Source organism: Nicotiana tomentosiformis, chromosome 8 (assembly GCF_000390325.3).
Source record: "Nicotiana tomentosiformis chromosome 8, ASM39032v3, whole genome shotgun sequence".
NCBI lineage: Eukaryota > Viridiplantae > Streptophyta > Magnoliopsida > Solanales > Solanaceae > Nicotiana > Nicotiana tomentosiformis.
This window is the reverse complement of record NC_090819.1, coordinates 58483545-58503512: the sequence shown is the minus strand read 5'-3', so window position 1 is coordinate 58503512 and position 19968 is coordinate 58483545. Positions and strand designations below refer to the sequence as shown.

At 38.4% G+C, this 19968-nt stretch overlaps 1 protein-coding gene and 1 long non-coding RNA gene across 3 annotated transcripts; both read right to left on the bottom strand.

Annotated features, from left to right (window-relative positions):
* Positions 1-3540: 3540 nt before the first annotated feature.
* Positions 3541-16558, bottom strand: LOC104100080 (uncharacterized). Of its 2 annotated transcripts, none has more exons than XR_011410357.1 (2): positions 16418-16558; positions 3541-3990 (listed from the first exon to the last, which is right to left on the bottom strand). It is a non-coding gene; the product is annotated as an uncharacterized lncRNA (long non-coding RNA). The 2 variants fall into 2 exon arrangements; XR_011410356.1 differs by having other exon boundaries at positions 3541-4019; positions 16418-16529.
* On the bottom strand, positions 13109-16419 carry LOC138896866 (uncharacterized). Its single transcript, XM_070182367.1, has 4 exons — positions 15131-16419; positions 14924-15052; positions 14184-14853; positions 13109-14107 (listed from the first exon to the last, which is right to left on the bottom strand). Exons 1-3 carry the CDS (start codon positions 15159-15161, stop codon positions 14201-14203), a joined length of 813 nt encoding a protein of 270 aa, XP_070038468.1. The 5' UTR covers positions 15162-16419; the 3' UTR covers positions 13109-14107; positions 14184-14200.
* Positions 16559-19968: the final 3410 nt, after the last annotated feature.

Sequence of the window (19968 nt, the reverse complement as noted above, 5' to 3'; positions counted from 1 at the left end):
CTTCTAACTTATGATTAATTCTTAAATGCAATTAACACACTAAATGAAAGATAAAAATATTTTTGATAATTTTCATAATATAAAACATTTCTAAATATGCATGAACAACGTGGATAAATACAAAACAAATAAAGAAAAATTTCTAAAATTCTATAAAAGCAATTAAAATTATTTTTGGACTATTTTTAGGAGTAATTTTCTATGTGGGGCAAAAATTAGATGCTCACAACATGTATCTAATTAAACTTTGATTGTTTATTTCCATAGATTTAGACGACATTCAATCATTTTGATTTTGACAAATAAGTTAGCATTCGATGTTTCATATTGATCAATACTCACATAGACTTGTATTTTATTCTAATTATTGACTTGTATTTTATTTTTTCATTTATAATTATCTATTCAAAGCTTTGTATGGCCTTATGAATATTAACTAACAAGTGTACTGTGTGAATTTGGTATACATGTGTGCCGCCCGTTTCGAGAAACTAATTATTATAAAGGTAGAAAACCCAAAAGTTAAAAGTTAAATTACTAAAATACTCTTCTAAATTAATAGTTTTATTTAGGCATTTAATTATATTAAAATAATATTAAAAATAATATTTAAATAAATAAAAAATTAAAGTGCCTCCTCTAAAAATTGTGTTATTTCAGAGAATAACTATAAATGCTATTTATTTTTTCAAAAAGCAAAATATATCAAGATGACGACTTTGTGGTATAATAGAATGTTAAAGGGGCACATATTTTTTTTAAACTTTAAAGAGCAATTAGGACGTTCTTTTTGCTTTGAACATACTCAAATTTTTTGTCCACTTTTATTGTCTAAATATTAAAAAATAATCAAATAAAAATCTTTTTTAAATGTGAAATCTATTTTAAACGGTAAAAAGATTCGTTAACATTTTGTACAAAGGAATATGAATAGGAAAATGACGTATATATGTAATTGGTCCCGAGTAAAAGAAGTACTTTAGAAAGAAATCGTAGGTAATATAAGATAACGATCGAGCTAAAACTTTATAAGAACTGTTAGTAATGATTGAGTTTGGATGCCTGTGCGATTACAGAGGTATCAATAGAATAGCCTGGATCAAACTCCTAAATATGATAATATCTATCATTTAGAAACTTGCAATTTTTTTTAAAAAAAATTATATTATAACATAAATATGTCTTTTGAATATTTTTATATTATTTTTAAAAATTTATTTTCATTAACACGAAGCACACGCGCAACGCGCTTATGTTAAAGATGCAGTTTCAAAAAAGTGTAATACATGGACTCAAAATTAGCCCAAAAAATGGGGGTTACAAGGTGCAAAAGGTTCATCAAATACCATTGCAGCAGGTAGAAATAGGAAAAGATAAGATGTAAGGAAAAATGGAGCAGTAAAAGAAGGAAGGGAAAAACTCATGCATCTTTTACTACTAGTAATTGTCTGTTGTTCTAAGCTCTGCATATATATTTTCATTTACGACTACAAAATCATTTTTTTTTTTTTGGCATTAACTAGTTGAAAACCGTTGGTTGTCTATACTAACTTGTTATGTTATCTCAAGCTATATACAGAACTTAAAACGCCATTTACTACTATTTGCAAAGAGGGTTAAACTAGGGGAAGCCATAGCATCCTTCTTGGGCATAGACATTATCCATCCTTTACATTACAAGGTTCTTGAGGCTTCAGAAAATTGTGATATTCCAACTGAGAGATCTCTTTGGCAGATGCTGGGTCAAACTTGCATCTAATAAAGCTGCATGACACATTGACATGTCAATAATTAATGGCAGCTATCTATAATAAGAATTTGTGATATGTCATTGCTGATGATTGAGCACATGACAGACCCAGCTGAAGTCAAAGTTGATTCATGATGGGAATCACATAGGAAGGGGACCAAATTAGTACGTAGACTATTAACCTGTTTCGTCTTTAAGTTTTGTCAAATTTCAAAAATCTGCTTATTTTAAAAAGTCTTTTATGTTGGAAGTGTTTTTCAAAAAGGTACTTTTTGACTAATCAATTTGAAAAGTGTTTTTGCCAATATTACAGTAGCAAGTTGTGCTAGGCCAAATTTCCAAAGTGCTTCGGTGGAAAAGCTAGCTTCTGAAAACAGTTTTTGCTCCTACTCAAGCACTTATTTTTTTCCTAAAATCTTTGTCAAGCACTTCTACTCTCTAAAATTAACACATTAAAAAAAAAAACTTTTGGCTTCCTAGAAGTTTCACCAAATGGGCTATAAGATGGGTGAAGAAGACCATGTCAGTCCCTAGTTCAATCAGTTAAAATCCTGCACTCAGTTGTTGGTTTCAATATTTATAACCAACTTCTCTAATGTTTCAATTCCGTTGGTCTTTGTAATTCTATGTAAATAAATTGAAATTTATCTTTCTTCACTCGAGCAAATTTAAATGAGAGAGAGAGGAGGGAGCAAACATCATATCCGTCTTTCCCCTCATTCGCTTAAAGAGAGATCCCTGATGAATTTATGACCAGATCATGTCAGTTATTTGTTTTCCACTTTCTTCGGTCTGAACTATTTCTATACAAGCATTGTTATTACTATACAAGGTATTTGTCACCAGCAAAGGATGTGATGCAGCTGATGGGGTTGCTCTTCCGTTAACCAGAGGTCTCGGGTTCGAGTCCTGGGTATGGAAAAATCCTTGGTAGAGAGCGCTTCTCCCCGAATGGGGCCTTACGCGGCGAGGATCCGAATATAGTCGCGCTCCAATACGGATACCGGACACCGGGCGGAAAAAAAAAGGTATTTGTGATTGTCTATACACATGAAGGTTAAATGTTTAACATATGACACATTGCACAGCGTTTTCCAAATTATCCCTAACGAAGAGTACGCATAACAGAGCTAATGAAAGATATAAACTTTACTCTCTCTCCCTCTCTCTCTCTCATTATGGATTTGGGAACAAACATATTACGTATTATTCTTGCTCTCGAACCCAAATGAGAAGTCTCTTTGGTTTCAAAAACAACAAGAGAAAAAACATTTTGTTTTCTTCTCACAATCCTACCCTGCCAGCCTTGTCCTTTTATTTAACAATTGGCGCCAAAATTTAAATAGCATGTGATTTTTTTTTCTGAATTGTATAACCATATCATCTAAAATTTTAAATTGTCAAAGATATGATATTTACTTAATTATATCTCCAATACGTTGTTAGTGTGTATGCCTGATATTTTTTCATGCGCAAAAAACATTAGCTTTTTTTTGGATGAACGCTAGCGATGATATTTGAACTTACGAACTTTATCTGCTTTGCGACCTTGTTGAGTTGTATAATCGTCTTATCGAGAGAGTACACTTTTATAAATTTAATTTTTTTCATAGCCAAAAGGAGAGTAACTTACAACACTTTTGTTTACTTAATCATGTTTTCAACATCTTCTACCAAAACTATTTTGTTCGAAAAGACATTATTAGTATTTAAACATGTTTAGTTAGTTTTATGAAAGCTTTAAGACTTTTGAGGGTTTTAATGAAATGTTTATCCAAGGGACCAACCCAACACCAGTCAAATCCAAATTGAAATAACTGTATTTCAAAAGCAAAACAAAAATAATTATACTCAATGACAAATTAATGAAATGTTTATCCAAGAGACCAACCCAACACCAGTCAAATCCAAATTGAAATAACTGTATTTCAAAAGCAAAACAAAAATAATTATACTCAATGACAAATTAATGAAATGTTTATCCAAGAGACCAACCCATAACCAGTCAAATCCAAATTGAAATAACTGTATTTCAAAAGCAAAACAAAAATAATTATACTCAATGACAAAAACAGAAACCAAATGTTTAGGTGGCAAACACAGCAAAGAAGATTATATTATAGTAGGCATAAGTTCTTGCAAGAGTTAACTAACCTTCCGTCCCAGCGAAGAATTATCAGCGTATTCTTTTCGTTACCAAACGTAACAATGTATTGAGACACTCCAGGCAGTCGGAATTGCTGAAAAAATTAAGCAGGAACTCAAGAGCCTGAACAGAAGTAAAAAATGTGTCATTTGTATACGGTCGAAATAGATTTCGGTCTTCGCACGTCTGATCGAGTTCGAATGATAATCCATCGAAGTGAGACTTCGAGATGGGTTGCGAAGATGGAACAAACAAGCTTCGAACCCGAGGAGCCGATCAATATCGAGCAGTGTTTTAAAAGGCGTGGGCGTAAGGCGGGGCGTTTTACATATGCCTCAGCGGGGCGTAAGCCCCATAGATATTTAATTTTTAATATTTTATGAAATAATATAATGACAATTAATATTTATAAACAGGTAAAATTGCATAAGAATTGAAGAAAACTATATATATGTGTGCTCCATCCCCACAAAAAACTAATCAAAACAATCTATTATACGTTACTTACAAGCACAAATAATTTGAGTCTAAAAGAATAAAATTTTATATATGGAAGAACAAAAAGGATGATTAACCTGTAATTTGAACTTTGAATTTGCTGCTATGAAGAAAAATGTAGTTCTCTTTGTATTTGTAAAAAAAATTAAATATTCGTTGCTTTTGGGAGAGATATCAGCAGACTAGCGGATAAGATAAAATTTTGGGAAAACCATGAATTAGGGCTTAAATCAATAAAAAAGGTCTTTACTTTTAAATTTAATACTTTTGAGTTCCTTTTTAAACCTTTTGAGTAATTACCAAACTCACTTTTGAGAATTTGGGTATTATATGAAGGACTAATTCAACAAATTTTGTTTTAATTTGAAAAAGTCTCTAGGGCTTACTCCTTACTAAAAAAAAATGCGCCCCGAACGCCCGGGCGTACGCCCCAAATTGCGGGGCGAACGCCTTTTGAGACTTTCGCCCCACACCATCGCCCCGGGGCTCGCCCCAGAAACGCCTTTTAAAACAGAGATGTCGAGTTCGATATTGTTATCGAGCTTGAATCCAAATCGAACTATGATGCAGAGTAAAGAGTAAAGCTATCAGGATCATGATCCAGAGACCAACCAATATTGACCCCGAATCAATTCAAGGGTCCGAGTCAGAATCGAGCTTAAGCCAAAGATCGAGAGCTCGAGTTAGAATCGGGCTCAAGCCGAGATCAAGAGCTCGAGTCAGATCGGACTCACAGACAAAAGCCGTTGCAATCCCACTAAGATAAGAGAATCTTGGCAGGAATTGTGGAAAAGCTGATTTATCATGGATCTCCCACTGAGTATTTTTTAATTATATTTAAAGTAAGATCCCTCTACTATAAAGAGGAGAATTTATCATTTCTGGAAGGGCAGTTTTTTAGAGCTCACATTGTAATTCAAGCACCATATTCTCTTATACTCGAGAGTTTATTCTTTTAAGCCTCATAAACTGATTCATCTTGCTTAGTCTCAAAAAAACGCTTTCGTTACAACTGTGTTTATTTTGTCTTCTCTACGGTCCATATTTGATATTTCCTTTTATCCTTACAGTTTGTATTAAACTATATCACATATCCTTAGAACTACGAATAAATTCAATTCTATCCGTTTTTTGGGTAAACAGTTTGGCGCCCACCATGGGGCTAAGGATAACAGTGATTATTTGATACGAATCTGAAAAAATACGCCATTGTGTTTTGCGCTTGTTTCCGAAAATATCTTGAATTTCGGATTAGCTACGACTAACCATCAATCAAATGGCTTCACCGATCGATAACGGGGCCGGTCTTCAAGACGAAAATAACAACTTGACACCCAGTACTGAAAGACCACTTGTAAATGCCGTTGGAGCTAGAATCGGAGGGCCAATTGATATCAATTCGCATGTAGCCATCGAGGCGAACCTACATGCTGAACCCGAGAATAGCATCCATGGTGACACTCGGTCTGCGGCTCGAGTAGGACAACGGCGTTAGCTTGCGTATGATTTTCGAAATGTTGCAAGCCCAACAGGCAGCAATAACTCAGTTGCAGAGCCAAACCCAGCTACAAAGCAGGCCAGAGCCCAATCCACCCCGAAAAATCACTCACAGAACGGAACCAGCCATAGTAAAGTCAAATGAGCAAGAATCGGGGACTACTCCCGAAATTACTAAATTGCTCGAGGAACTCACAAAGCGAGTCGAAACTAACGATAAAAAAGTAAAAACTTATAACTCTAGGGTCGATCAGATCCCGGGAGATCCACCAATGATAAAAGGGTTGGATTCGAAAAAATTCATGCAAAAACCTTTTTCCACGAGCGCAGCCCCGAAACCAATCCCCAAAAAATTCCGTATGCCCGAAATTCCCAAATATAACGGAATGACCGATCCCAACGAGCACGTCACTTCTTACACATGTGCCATCAAGGGCAATGATTTAGAAGACGATTAAATCGAATCTGTGTTGTTAAAAAAATTCTGAGAGATCCTCTCGAAGGGGGTGATGATTTGGTATCACAACCTACCACCAAATTCCATCGACTCGTTCGCCATGTTAGCAGATTCTTTTGTGAAAGCACATGCCGGCGCCATAAAAGTCGCAACAAGGAAATTAGACATCTTCAAGGTAAGACAAAGGATAACGAGATGCTGAGGGAGTTCGTATCTCGTTTTCAAATAGAACGAATGGACGTGCCACCAATCACATACGATTGGGCTGTTCAGGCTTTCACTCAAGGTTTGAACGAGCGAAGTTCAATGGCTTCACGGCGATTAAAGCATAATCTGATCGAATACTCAGCCATCACATGGGTCGACGTGCACAATCGGTACCAATCGAAAATTAAAGGTCAAAGGTGATCAATTGGGGTCTGAACCCGCGGTTCGAAGGGATACTAATCGAGAATGAGGTCCGATCGGGGATCGATACCAACCGTACAACGGAAGCCACAGAGTCCGTGAATCGAGACATAACCTCAAGCAAAATAACAAAAGAAGTGATCGAGGTCAAGGGTCCCGGGGGCTGACGAACAGAAGCAGGTTCTATAGGCCTGCCGGATCTAAGGAAGCACCTCGGTTATCGGAATATAACTTCAGCGTTGATGCATCCGCCATCGTATCGGCTATCAGACGTATCAAAGACACTAAATGGCCTCGACCCATGCAGGCTGATCCTGCCCAGAGGAATCCCAATCAAATGTGTGAATATCATGGCACTCATGGCCACAGAACGAAAGATTACAGGCAACTAAGAGAGGAAGTAACCCGGTTATTTAACAAAGGGCACCTTCGGGAATTTTTGAGCGATAGGGCGAAGAACCATTTTAAAAATAGGGATTTCGGCAAGCAAAACGAACAAGAAGAACCACAGTACGTCATTTACATGATCATCGGCAGTGCCGATACCCCTCAGGGACCAGTGCTTAAACGCACTAAAACATCGATTGTGAGAGAAAAGCGATCTCGAACTCAAGATTACACACCCATAGGAACTTTGCCCTTCAATGATGAAGATGCAGAAGGAGTCATACAACCTCATAACGATGCACTGGTAATATCTGTACTCATGAATAAAACTAAAGTTAAGCGTGTGTTGATTGATCCAGGTAGCTCGGCCAATATCATCAGATTGAAGATCGTAGAACAGCTCGGCTTGCAGGACCAGATCGTACCCGCAACCCTGGTTCTAAACGGATTCAATATGGCATGTGAAACCACCAAAGGTGAAATAATTCTACCAATAAACGTGGCCGGAACCATCCAGGAAATGAAGTTCCACGTGATCGAAGGCGACATGAGATACAACGCCCTTTTCGGAAGGCCATAGATCCACAACATGAGAGTTGTACCTTCGCCCCTACACCAGGTCCTCAAATTCCTAACATCGAGAGGAGTCAAAACAATGTACGGAGAACAACCAGCCGCAAGAGAAATGTTCGTCGTCGAGGAAGCGAAACCAATATCCTCGCCTTCGCCAGTAAAGAGATCGGGCTCAGAAGGGGAACGAGATACCAAATAGCAACCACAGACATCGGCTTCGACCCAACCAGATAACTAGAAGATCGAAGAAGATGATGATAAGAGGATCCCTCGATCCTTCATGATTCCCTATGACTCCGATGCCACCAAATCGATAATTGAGGAACTGGAGCAAGTCACACTAATCGAGCACTGGCCCGAACGAAAGGTATACCTGGGAACGGGGTTGATCCCCGAACTCAGAAAGAAACTTATTCAATTTCTTATCGATAACATTGATTGCTTTGGCTGGTCCCATTTAGATATAACAGGGATCCCTCCAGACATAACGACGCACCGGCTAAGCTTGGACCCTAAGTTCAGACCGGTGAAGCAAAAGAGAAGACCCCAGTCCGAGGTAAAACACGCATTCATAAAAGACGAGGTAACCAAACTTATCAAGATAGGGTCCATTCGGGAGGTGAAATATCCCGAATGGTTAGCCAATATAGTTGTAGTGCCTAAAAAGGGAACAAACTTAGAATGTGTGTGGACTATAAGGATTTGAACAAAGCATGCCCCAAAGATTCTTTTCCGATGCCCAACATCGATCGCATGATCGATGCCACGGCCGGTCACGAGATCCTCACTTTTCTCGATGCCTATTCCGGGTATAATCAAATCCAAATGAACCCGTAGGACCAGGAAAAGACTTCATTTGTCACCAAATATGGAACATATTGTTATAATGTGATGTCCTTCGGGCTAAAAATGTAGGGGCTACTTACCAACGCTTAGTAAATAAAATGTTCGAAGAACAAATAGGTAAATCAATGGAAGTTTATATTGATGACATGCTGGTTATGTCCCTGCGCGCAGAGGACTATCTGACCCATTTGCATGAAACGTTCGAGTTTTTGAGGAAATACAACATGAAGCTCAAGCCCGAAAAATGTGCTTTCGGAGTCGGTTCGGGCAAGTTCCTCGGCTTCATGGTGTTAAATCGGGGAATCGAGATTAACCCCGATAAAATCAAGGCCATCGAAGACATCACCATCGTGGACAGCGTGAAAGCTGTACAAAGGCTAACGGGACGGATTACAGCCTTAGGCCAATTCATTTCGAGATCATCAGATCGAAATCACAAATTTTTCTCTCTACTCAAAAAGAAGAACGATTTTGCTTGGACCCCGGAATGCCAACAAGCATTAAAGGAACAAAAACAATATCTGTCGAGCCCACCACTACTTCATACTCCAAAAACAGACAAAAAACTTTGCTTGTACTTGGCAGTATCAGAAATCGCAGTAAGCGGTGTCCTAGTTCGGGAAGAGCAAGGTACGCAATTTCCCATTTATTATATAAGTCGAACCTTAGGAGAAACAGAAACTAGATATCTGCACCTAGAAAAGTTGGCACTTGCACTGATAAGCGCCTTTAGAAAGTTACGAACGTACTTTCAATGTCACTCCATATGCGTATTAACGACTTACCTACTTTGTAATATTTTGCACAAGCCCAAACTATCAGGCCGATTTGGCCAAATGGGCCGTCGAACTCAGTGGGTACGATATCGAATATCAACCCCGTACGGCCATCAAGTCTCAAATTTTAGCAGACTTCGTGGCCGATTTCACGCCAACCCTCGTACCCGAAGTCGAAAAAGAACTCCTGTTGAAATCGGGTACGTCATCGAGGGTATGGACCCTTTTTACAGACGAGGCTTCGAACGTGAAAGGGTCCGGGCTAGGCATAGTTTAAAGCCACCCACGGGTAGCATTATTAGGCAATCTATTAAAACTACCAGGTTGACTAACAATGAGGCCGAGTATGAGGCCATGATTGCAGGTCTCGAGCTAGCTAAAAACTTGGGAGCAGAAGTCATTGAAGCCAAATGTGACTCTTTGTTGGTGGTAAGTCAAGTAAACAAAACTTTCGAAGTTCGAGAAGATAGAATGCAAAGGTATTTGGACAAACTACATGTCACTTTGCACCACTTCAAACAATGGACTTTACAGCATGTTCCACGAGAGCAAAACAATGAGGCTGATGCACTTGCGAATTTGGGATCATCGGTCGAGGAAGGTGACTTGAGCTCGGGGACTATCGTTCAACTCTCGAGATCTGTAATCGAAGAAGGTCATGCCGAGATAAATTCCACTAGTTTAACCTGGGATTGGAGAAATAAGTATATTGAATACTTAAAGAATGGAAAGCTCCCATCGGACCCTAAAGATTCAAGGGCCCTACGGACTAAAGCTACTCGATTCACGTTGGCTTCAGATGGAACGCTATACCGAAGGACATTCGATGGACCATTGGCAATATGCTTGGGTCCAGGAGATACCGATTACATCCTACATGAGGTGCGCAAGGGCACTTGTGGGAATCACTCCGATGCAGATCCATTAGTCCGAAAAATAATTAGGGCAGGGTATTATTGGATCGATATGGGCAAAGATGCGAAGGAATTTGTTCGAAAATGTGACAAATGTCAAAGGTTTGCACCAATGATCCATCAACCCGGAGAGTAACTTCACTCAGTCCTATCCCCATGGTCGTTCATGAAATGGGGAATGGATATCGTCGGCCCTCTGCCATCGACCCTAGGTAAAGCTAAATTCATTTTATTTATGACTGACTATTTCTCTAAATGGGTTGAAGCACATGCGTTCGAGAAAGTAAGAGAGAGAGAAGTTATAGACTTTATCTAGGATCATATCGTATGTCGATTCGGGATACCCGCCGAAATAGTATGTGACAATGGGAAACAATTTATTGGCAGCAAAGTGACGAAATTCTTCGAAGGTCACAAAATAAGAAGGATATTATCAACACCGTATCACCCCAGTGGGAGCGGATAGGCCGAATCAACGAACAAAACTATCATTCAAAACCTAAAGAAGAGACTGAACGACGCTAAAGGAAAGTGGAGAGAAATCCTACCCGAAGTCCTTTGGGCATATCGAACGACGTCAAAATCCAGTACGGGGGTAACCCCGTTATCCTTAGTATATGGGTTCGAGGCATTGATACCAGTCGAAGTCGGCGAACCCAGTACTAGATTTCAATACACGACAGAAGAATCAAATAACGAGGCTATGAATACTAGCCTCGAATTATCAGACGAAAAACGAGAAGCTGCTCTCGTCCAATTGGCCGCCCAAAAGCAACTAATCAAAAGATACTATAATCGAAGAACCAAGCTTCGCCATTTTAAGCCCGGGGACTTAGTGCTAAGGAAAGTCACCCTCAATTCCCGAAATCCGAACGAAGGAAAACTGGGAAGGACCATATCAGGTTCTCGAGAACGTCGGAAATAGATCATACAAGCTCCACATTATAAACGGCAAATAATTATCAAGCAATTGGAATGTGTCACATCTAAAACGATACTACTGCTAAGATACAACCCTCCCATATTCATTTATATTTCAAAACTGACCCTTGCAGAAGTCCGATCTGGAGCTAGGATGGATCCTTCAATATGAAGCTTTAAGATCTGAAAGCACGAGTTGCACTCTTTTTCTCTTAGATCGATTTTTATCTCAAATAGGTTTTTCGGCAAGGTTTTTAATGAGGCAACCAATGATCGTGCTGCACTTACAACAATATCCGAGGCCTTTTTACAATCGACCTTGAATACTGGGGGGGCATTAGCCCTCAAATATATCAAGTTCTGATGCAAGAAAGTTATTTCGCAACAACGGGTTTCCAATAGAAAAAGTTGTAAGAGCCAAATGGTCAAAACGAACCATGCTCATGTAGTTGGACCGAACCCAGACACGAAACATGAACACATGTATAGTGACTTGCAAAGAAAGTTCTCCTCTTTACCAACATCTTATATCCAAGAAACATTCCTTTATTTGGAGATTTATTATGCAAACAGAATTAAGATAAACTCGACCACTAAGCCTATGGGCTACTTTTATTTCGAGTTCGAGCAAGCACTCACTCGACCATTACGCCTACGGGCTACATTACTTCGAGTTCAAATCACTCACTCGACCATTAAGCCTATGGGCTACTTTTATTTTGAGTTCGAGCAAGCACTCACTCGACCATTAAGCCTACGGGCTACTTTTATTTCGAGTTCGAGCAAGCACTCACTCGACTATTGCTCCTACGAGCTACATTACTTCGAGTTCGAATCATTCACTCGACTGCTAAGCCTACGGGCTACTTTCATTTCGAGTTCGAGCAAGCACTCACTCGACCATTATGCCTATGGGCTACATTACTTCGAGTTCGAATCACTCACTCGACCATTAAGCCTACATGCTACTTTTATTTCGAGTTCGAGCAAACACTCACTCGACCATTGCGCCTACGGGCTACATTACTTCGAGTTCGAATCACTCACTCGACCATTAAGCCTACGGCCTACTTTTATTTTGAGTTCGAGCAAGCACTCACTCGACCATTGCGCCTACGGGCTACATTACTTCGAGTTCGAATCATTCACTCGACTACTAAGCCTACGGGCTACTTTTATTTCAAGTTCGAGCAAATAACTCACTCGACCATTATGCCTACGGGCTACATTACTTCGAGTTCGAATCATTCACTCGACTACTAAGCCTACATGCTACTTTTATTTTCGAGTTCGAGCAAACACTCACTCGACCATTAAGCCTACGGGCTACTTTTATTTCGAGTTCGAATCATTCACACGATTACTAAGACTACATGCTACTTTTATTTCGAGTTCGAGCAAGCACTCACTCGACCATTGCGCCTACGGGCTACATTACTTCGAGTTCGAATCATTCACTCGACTACTAAGCCTACGGGCTACTTTTATTTCAAGTTCGAGCAAATAACTCACTCGACCATTATGCCTACGGGCTACATTACTTCGAGTTCGAATCATTCACTCGACTACTAAGCCTACATGCTACTTTTATTTTCGAGTTCGAGCAAACACTCACTCGACCATTAAGCCTACGGGCTACTTTTATTTCGAGTTCGAATCATTCACACGATTACTAAGACTACATGCTACTTTTATTTCGAGTTTGAGCAAGCACTCACTCGACTATTACGCCTACGGACTACATTACTTCGAGTTCGAATCATTCACTCGACTACTAAGCCTACGTGCTACTTTTATTTTGAGTTTAAGCAAGCACTCACTCAACCATTATGCCTACGGGCTATATTTCTTCGAGCTCGAATCATTGACTCAACTAATAAGCCTAAGGGCTACATCACTTCAAGTTTGAGTAAGCGCTCGCTCGATTCTACGAAGTCCAAATTTGATTAAGTTGTTTAAATCCTTGTGAAAACATTCATAAGGCGTGAATAAAGTCTTCACAAAACAAAAGCAAGTCGGCAAAAATGTCTATATACAAAATTGTCTACATGATTGATTACAATGTAAAAATTAAGGGCTAAGCTTCCTGGTCATCCTCAAGAGCGGTCCCTTCTCTATCAGGCTACCCCCCGTTCTCGGATCCGCTCTTACTCCCATTGCCATCATCATTGTCATCATCATCGTTATCAGAAACCAGGGCTTCAACATCGGCTTCGAGTTCTTTGGCCCTTTTTATCTCTTCAGCGAGATCGAAATCACGAGCATGGATCTCCTCGAGGGTTTCCCTCCGAGATCGGCACTTAGCAAGTTCAGCGACCCAATGTGCTCGAGTATCGGCGGTCTCGGCTGCCTCTCTTGCTTGGACCTGGGCAGCTTCAGCATCGGCCTGATAGATGGCCACGAGTGCATCCGCATCGGCCTTTGCCTTTTCGGCATCGGATTCGGCCTTGGCAAGTACAAAGGCCAACCGAGCCTCGAGCTCCTCTATTCTTCTTGCTTGAACCATGCCTTTTTTCTTCATTCTCTGAAGTTGGGTTTCGGCCGATGATAACTGGGCTCGAGCAGTTTCTTCTCTGCAGCAAAGCGGTCCATACCTTCTTTCCACTGCAAAGACTCCGCTTTTATCACGTCGACCTCCTCACGAAGCTTCCCGATCATCTCAATTTTTTGCTGCAATTGTGAGACCGAAAAATTAGCCATCATTCCGGTATCAAGCCCATAGGATTTTAAAAGTATCATTAACTGCTCAGACAAATCGATATGATCTCGATAAGCCTTGGCCAACTCAACTTGGAGGTCTTTTATTTCCTCTTCCCTCTGCCCTAAGAGAAGTTTTAGGGAGTTCCTCTCATCAGTAACCCGTTGAAGGTCGGCCTCGTATCGACGCAACTCGTTTTAGGACCGAGAACATGCTTCTCGATGAACTGCCGCTACCTACAAAGAAACAAGAAACGAAGTTAACAAAAAGTAAACATAAAGGTAGTACCGAAAAAATAATTTTAAGGCTTACCTGATTCAAAGCCTGCCTCACCCCGTGAAAAAGATCTGATTCACTAGTACCAGCGACATCCTCGATACCGGTAAACAGGTCACGAAAGGATCCTCTCCATCGTGAGGCCTGTCTAGATCGAGGGCCCCCAAAGCTTGGGCTTCCGGAATCACCCTTGCAGAAAAAACGAGAAAGGTGGGCGAATCTTCGATTGTTGCTGCCCCAAATGAATCACTTGGAGCGTTCTCTTCGGTTCGAAGGGATTCAAGAGCCCCTTCAAACATATCCCCCATCCGTTGGCTCCGATGAGATGCGTCTTTGATCTTCGATAATTTAGGGATTCCACTTGAATCATTCCCCGGTATATCCTCAGTTCGAGGCGGAGCCTCATGAAGCATCATCGATCCAGCTGCCGATGGGGCATCGGTGGTTCTCTTCGTTCGGGCCGCCAGCGCAGACCCATCATTTTCTTTTTCTTCTTCTTCTTCATCTTCGTACCTTAGATGCATAACTGATTCCACGGTCAAAGGAATGACATTCTTGTTCGGCTTACGAGCCGTCCTCTTCTTCGGTTTTGGATCGTCGGGAACATAGGCTCTTTTCCTTTTATTTCCCTTCACCGGCTTTGGGAAAGAGGCCAAAGTTTCTTCCTCGTTGGACAAGGGCCTCAAAATCTCATCTTTGCCCAAACCTAAAATTTTATTAAAATATTTGGAAATCATCTCGTTCGAATTATCAAAGAGTATGAGAAAGGGGCTTACCATGATTTTTGGCCTCCCACCAACCCTTTGACAAATCACGCCATGAGCGCTCGGCATATGTGGAGGTCGCAACAAGAGCTCGTACCCAGTTCTTGAGATCGAGAACTGCTCCGGGCATCCAGGGAACCGCTACATCACAAAAAGAAGAGTGTCGATGAGAAAAGAAATGAAAGAACAGAATAGAAGTAATAGTAGGAACACACTTACGTTTCATATTCCACTCCTCGGGAAATGGCATCTTTTCGGTCGGAATCAAGTCCGAAGTCCTCACTCAAACGAACCTGCCCATCCAGCCCCCGATCCATGTCCTCGTCAATGCTCGAGAACAGAGCCTTGGTAGCCCGACGCTGAAGTTTTATTAACCCTCCTCAAAAAAGTTGAGGCCGGTACAATCGGATAAGATGGTCGAGGGTGAACGTCAAGCTTCGAACCCGAGGGGCCGATCAATGTCGAGTTCGATATTGTTATCGAGCTCGAATCCAAATCGAACTATGATGCAGAGTAAAGCTATCAGGCTCATGATCTAGAGACCAACCAATATTGACCCCGAATCAATTCAAGGGGCCGAGTCAAAATCGAGCTTAAGCCAAAGATCGAGAGCTCGAGTTAGAATCAGGCTCAAGCCGAGATCAAGAGCCCGATTCAGATCGGACTCACAGACCAAAGCCGTTGCAATCCCACTAAGATTAGAGAATCATGGCAGGAATTGTGGAAAAGCTGATTTATCATGAATCTCCCACTGAGTATTTTTTTAATTATATTTAAAGTAAGATCCCTCTACTATAAAGAGGAGGTTTTATCATTTCTGGAAGGGTAGTTTTTTAGAGCTCACATTGTAATTCAAGCACCATATTCTCTTATACTCGAGAGTTTATTCTTTTAAGCCTCATAAACTGATTCATCTTGCTTAGTCCCAAAAAATCGCTTTCGTTACAACTGTATTTATTTTGTCTTCTCTACGGTCCATATTTGATATTTTCTTTTATTCTTACAATTTGTATTGAACTATATTACATATCCTTAGAACTACGAATAAATTCAACTCTATCCGTTTTTCGGGTAAACAGCATTCACAACTCAGCACCTTATGATTCATCACTATAAATGAGAAGGTAAGTAATATTATACTATTATACTCCATGGATGACTGGAATAAGAGGATGTGATGAATAGACAAATAAGAAAAATGTATGGTGTAGAGGTAAAGTGTCCTTGCAAGAAACAAAAGTTTGCTCTCAATGGTAGTGATGGCAATTCCGATATATGAAGTGCATGTTGTAGAATATACTCACTTTTTAAAAAGATGCCTGAAAATTAGGAATTAAAGGTCATGTTCTTAGGGACAGAGTAACAACTTACAAACAACATTTTTTATTGCTTAACAGGATTTATAAATATCTAGTTAAAATGCCAAATAATTTTATTGAGTATGAACGGATACCCATCTAAGATTTAAAAATATAACTAGAAACCTTAAATCTGCTTTGGAAATACCTCCGATGAAGGAGAGCGAACTAGAGGCCACCACAGGAACACGGGAGTGGGGTGAACTATTTGAGTTGTTAGTACTCAAGTACACTAGATTGACCTTGAGGCTGAAGACATGAACAGTGCCTTTGTCGCTGGAGACGGCTAGCCACTGAGCAGTTGGAGAGAATGAAACACTATATATTTCTGCTCTATCCAAGCCTCTCCTTGCCTGAATCATGTGTAATTTAGCACAAGACAAGCATGTAAAATGCAGTTAGTTGGTCGAAAAGAAAGTAAAAAGACGCAATTAGTTGGAAATTAGAATAAATCTAGGCAGGCCAAGAAGAAATAGAAAGCCATCAAAACAGTTCAACCGTACACTCTTTATCAAAATGTCCAGCACCATACTACGGATTACAAAATGTAGAAATTGCTCTTGTAATTATGGGAGAAAAACTCATTCAAGATAGAAAAACAAGAACTAACAAACCATGTCTATCAAATTAGTTTTTGTTTCAAGGGGTTATAAGGGTGAGAAACCAAATGGTAGGTTGAAAATATCACAATGCTGCAAACCGAAGGTAAAAATTAATGAGGAAATTATGGAGCACGTGAAACAAGGTCCAGTGAGTTGGTGAACAACTGTACAACGTGATATGGATGATTAGCCAATCAGCAGTGGCGTACACAGATAATTTATAAGTGGTGTGACATTTTTTTATAATTAAAAAAAAATGGTGAACAAATAAATAAATTACTATAATAACATCATATTAAAACACACACAATTTAAAATAGAACTACAACTCTCAATAACGAGTTTTTATTTTTAAAATATATTCATAATAACCTCATTAAAAATAAAGATTTTTACATGGTTGCTCTCTTTTCAAACATTATTCTCATAAATGATAGCAATCTTTATTTATTCAAAAAATGGCACATTTTTTTTACTTTTTTAGCACTTTCACTTTGGTAAGTACATTAACTAAGGGATTTTCTCCTACATCAATATACTTCTACTACATTTTATTTTCCCTCTCTCTTCCATAATTTTTTTTTTCTGTTCCATAAATAATACTTACCCAAATATATCAAAGATTTTGAAAGAAGAATATCTCAAAAATAGGTCCCTCTTTAATGAGGTTGCACAATGGGAATTTTAGTATTTTATTTTCTTTAAGTTTTAAACTTTTTTATTGTATAATTTTATTTTTACTCAAAATATACCTTTAATATATTTTAAGTATGCTATATGTGTGATAACTTATAATGTAAATATTCCATCAATATGCCATATATATTTTTTTTGTTCCATAAATAATACTTATCCAAATATATCAAAGATTCTGAAAGAAGAATATCTCAAAAATAAGTCCCTCTTTAATGAAGTTGCACAATGGGAATTTTAGTATTTTATTTTATTTAAGTTTTAAACTTTTTTATTGTATAATTTTATTTTTACTCAAAATATATCTTTAATATATTTTAATAAATTTCAAGTATACTATATGTGTGATAATTTATAATGTAAGTACTCCATCAATATGCCATATATATATATATATATACATACATACATAATACATGTAAACAAACAAAATATACCATACATAATCTTTAAAGTTGTGTATTTTATACTTTATATATACCACTATTAAATAATTTATCACATATACCATTGTAATAGAAAATATATAAGAACCACCGGTCGAAGTTATAACATGTTAAAATAATATGTTATTATCCAAATTTAAACTCCAAAGAAGGAAACGAAAAGAAGAATTTTGCATATACAAAAAGAAAATAAGAAGAAAGGCATTAGAAAAGGGAAGACAAAAAAGAATGGAAGGATTGCATCAGTTATAGAAGATAAAAAATCTGAGCGAAAAAATAGGAACAATTGCTATAGTTTTGCAATTGTTATAAAATAAAAGCAACTTAGTAAAACATGAACAAAACATGTTGTTATGAAATAAAAGCAATTTAGTAAAACATGAACAAGAAATGGAGATAGAGAGAAGGAAGAGATTTTCTTCTTCAATTGTGTGTATTTTTCTATCTTTTACAAGGCCTTTATATAGGCATGAAAAGTGAAGAAAAATATGTCATTGAATATGTCATTAAGCATAGAAATATGTCATTGAATATGTCATTAAGCATTTGAGAAGATCATGGAGGAAGAGTAGACATCCACCATAATTTGATTTTTCTTATAACACTCCCCCTTGGATGTCCATAGATAATGTACCTCGTTAAAACCTTATTAGAAAAAAAACCCTATGGGAAAAAAAAAATCCTAGTGAGGGAAAAAGAGTACACATATTTAGAAATACGCCTTTTGGTTGCCTCGTTAAAAACCTTGCAAGGAAAACCCAGTGGGACAAAATCTTGTAAGAAAAAAAGAGTACAACGCGTATTAACTCCCCCTGACGAGAGCATCAATTCACATCCTTGAGCCTTCGCATCCCAATCTTGTACACTAGTTTCTTGAAGGTTGACGTCGGTAGAGATTTGGTGAACAAATCAGCCATATTATCACTTGAACGGATCTATTGCACATTGATATCACCATTCTTTTGAAGATCATGTGTAAAAAATAACTTTGGTAAAATGTGCTTTGTCCTATCCCATTTTATGAATCCTCCCTTCAATTGGGATATGCATGTTGCATTGTCTTCATACAAAATTGTGGATGGTTTGTCACACTTCAAACCATATTTGTCTCGAATAAGGTGTATTATAGACCTCAACCATACACATCCTCGACTTGCTTCATGAATAGCAATTATCTCATCATGATTAGATGAAGTAGTCACGATTGATTGCTTAGTCGATCTCCAATATATGGCAGTGCCTCCATATGTAAACACATAGCCTGTTTGAGATCGAACCTTTTGTGGGTTATATAAATACCCAACATCGGCATAACCAACAAGATCGGGACTGCAATCATTTCCATAAAATAATCCCATACCGATAGTCCCTTTTAGATACCGCAATATGTGTTTGATTCCATTCCAATGTCTCCTTGTAGGAGCAGAGCTATATCTTGTTAAGACATTAACTGAAAAAGTTATGTCATACCTTGTAATGTTAGAAAGATACATTAGTGCACCAATTGCACTAAGATATGGTACGTCGGGACCAAGAAGCTCTTCATTATTTTCATGAGGTCGGAATGGATGTGCTTTATCCATATAAAATCGCTTTAAAATCATTTTAGTGTATGTTGATTGATGGACAAAAATTCCATCTTTCATATACTCAATTTGTAGACCAAGACAAAATTTTGTCTTTCCAAGATTTCATTCCAAATTCTTTCTTTAGATAGTCTACTACTTTAGGAAGCTCTACTGCTTTAGGAAGCTCCCTAGGAGTTCCAATGATATTTAAATCATCAACATACACGGTGATTATAACAAATTTAGATCCAGATCTTTTTATAAAGACACAAGGACAAATTGAATCATTCTTGTACCCTTCTTTCAACAGGTACTCACTCAGGCGATTATACTACATGTGCCCTAATTGTTTCAATCCGTATAAGGATTTTTGAAGCTTTATTTAATAAA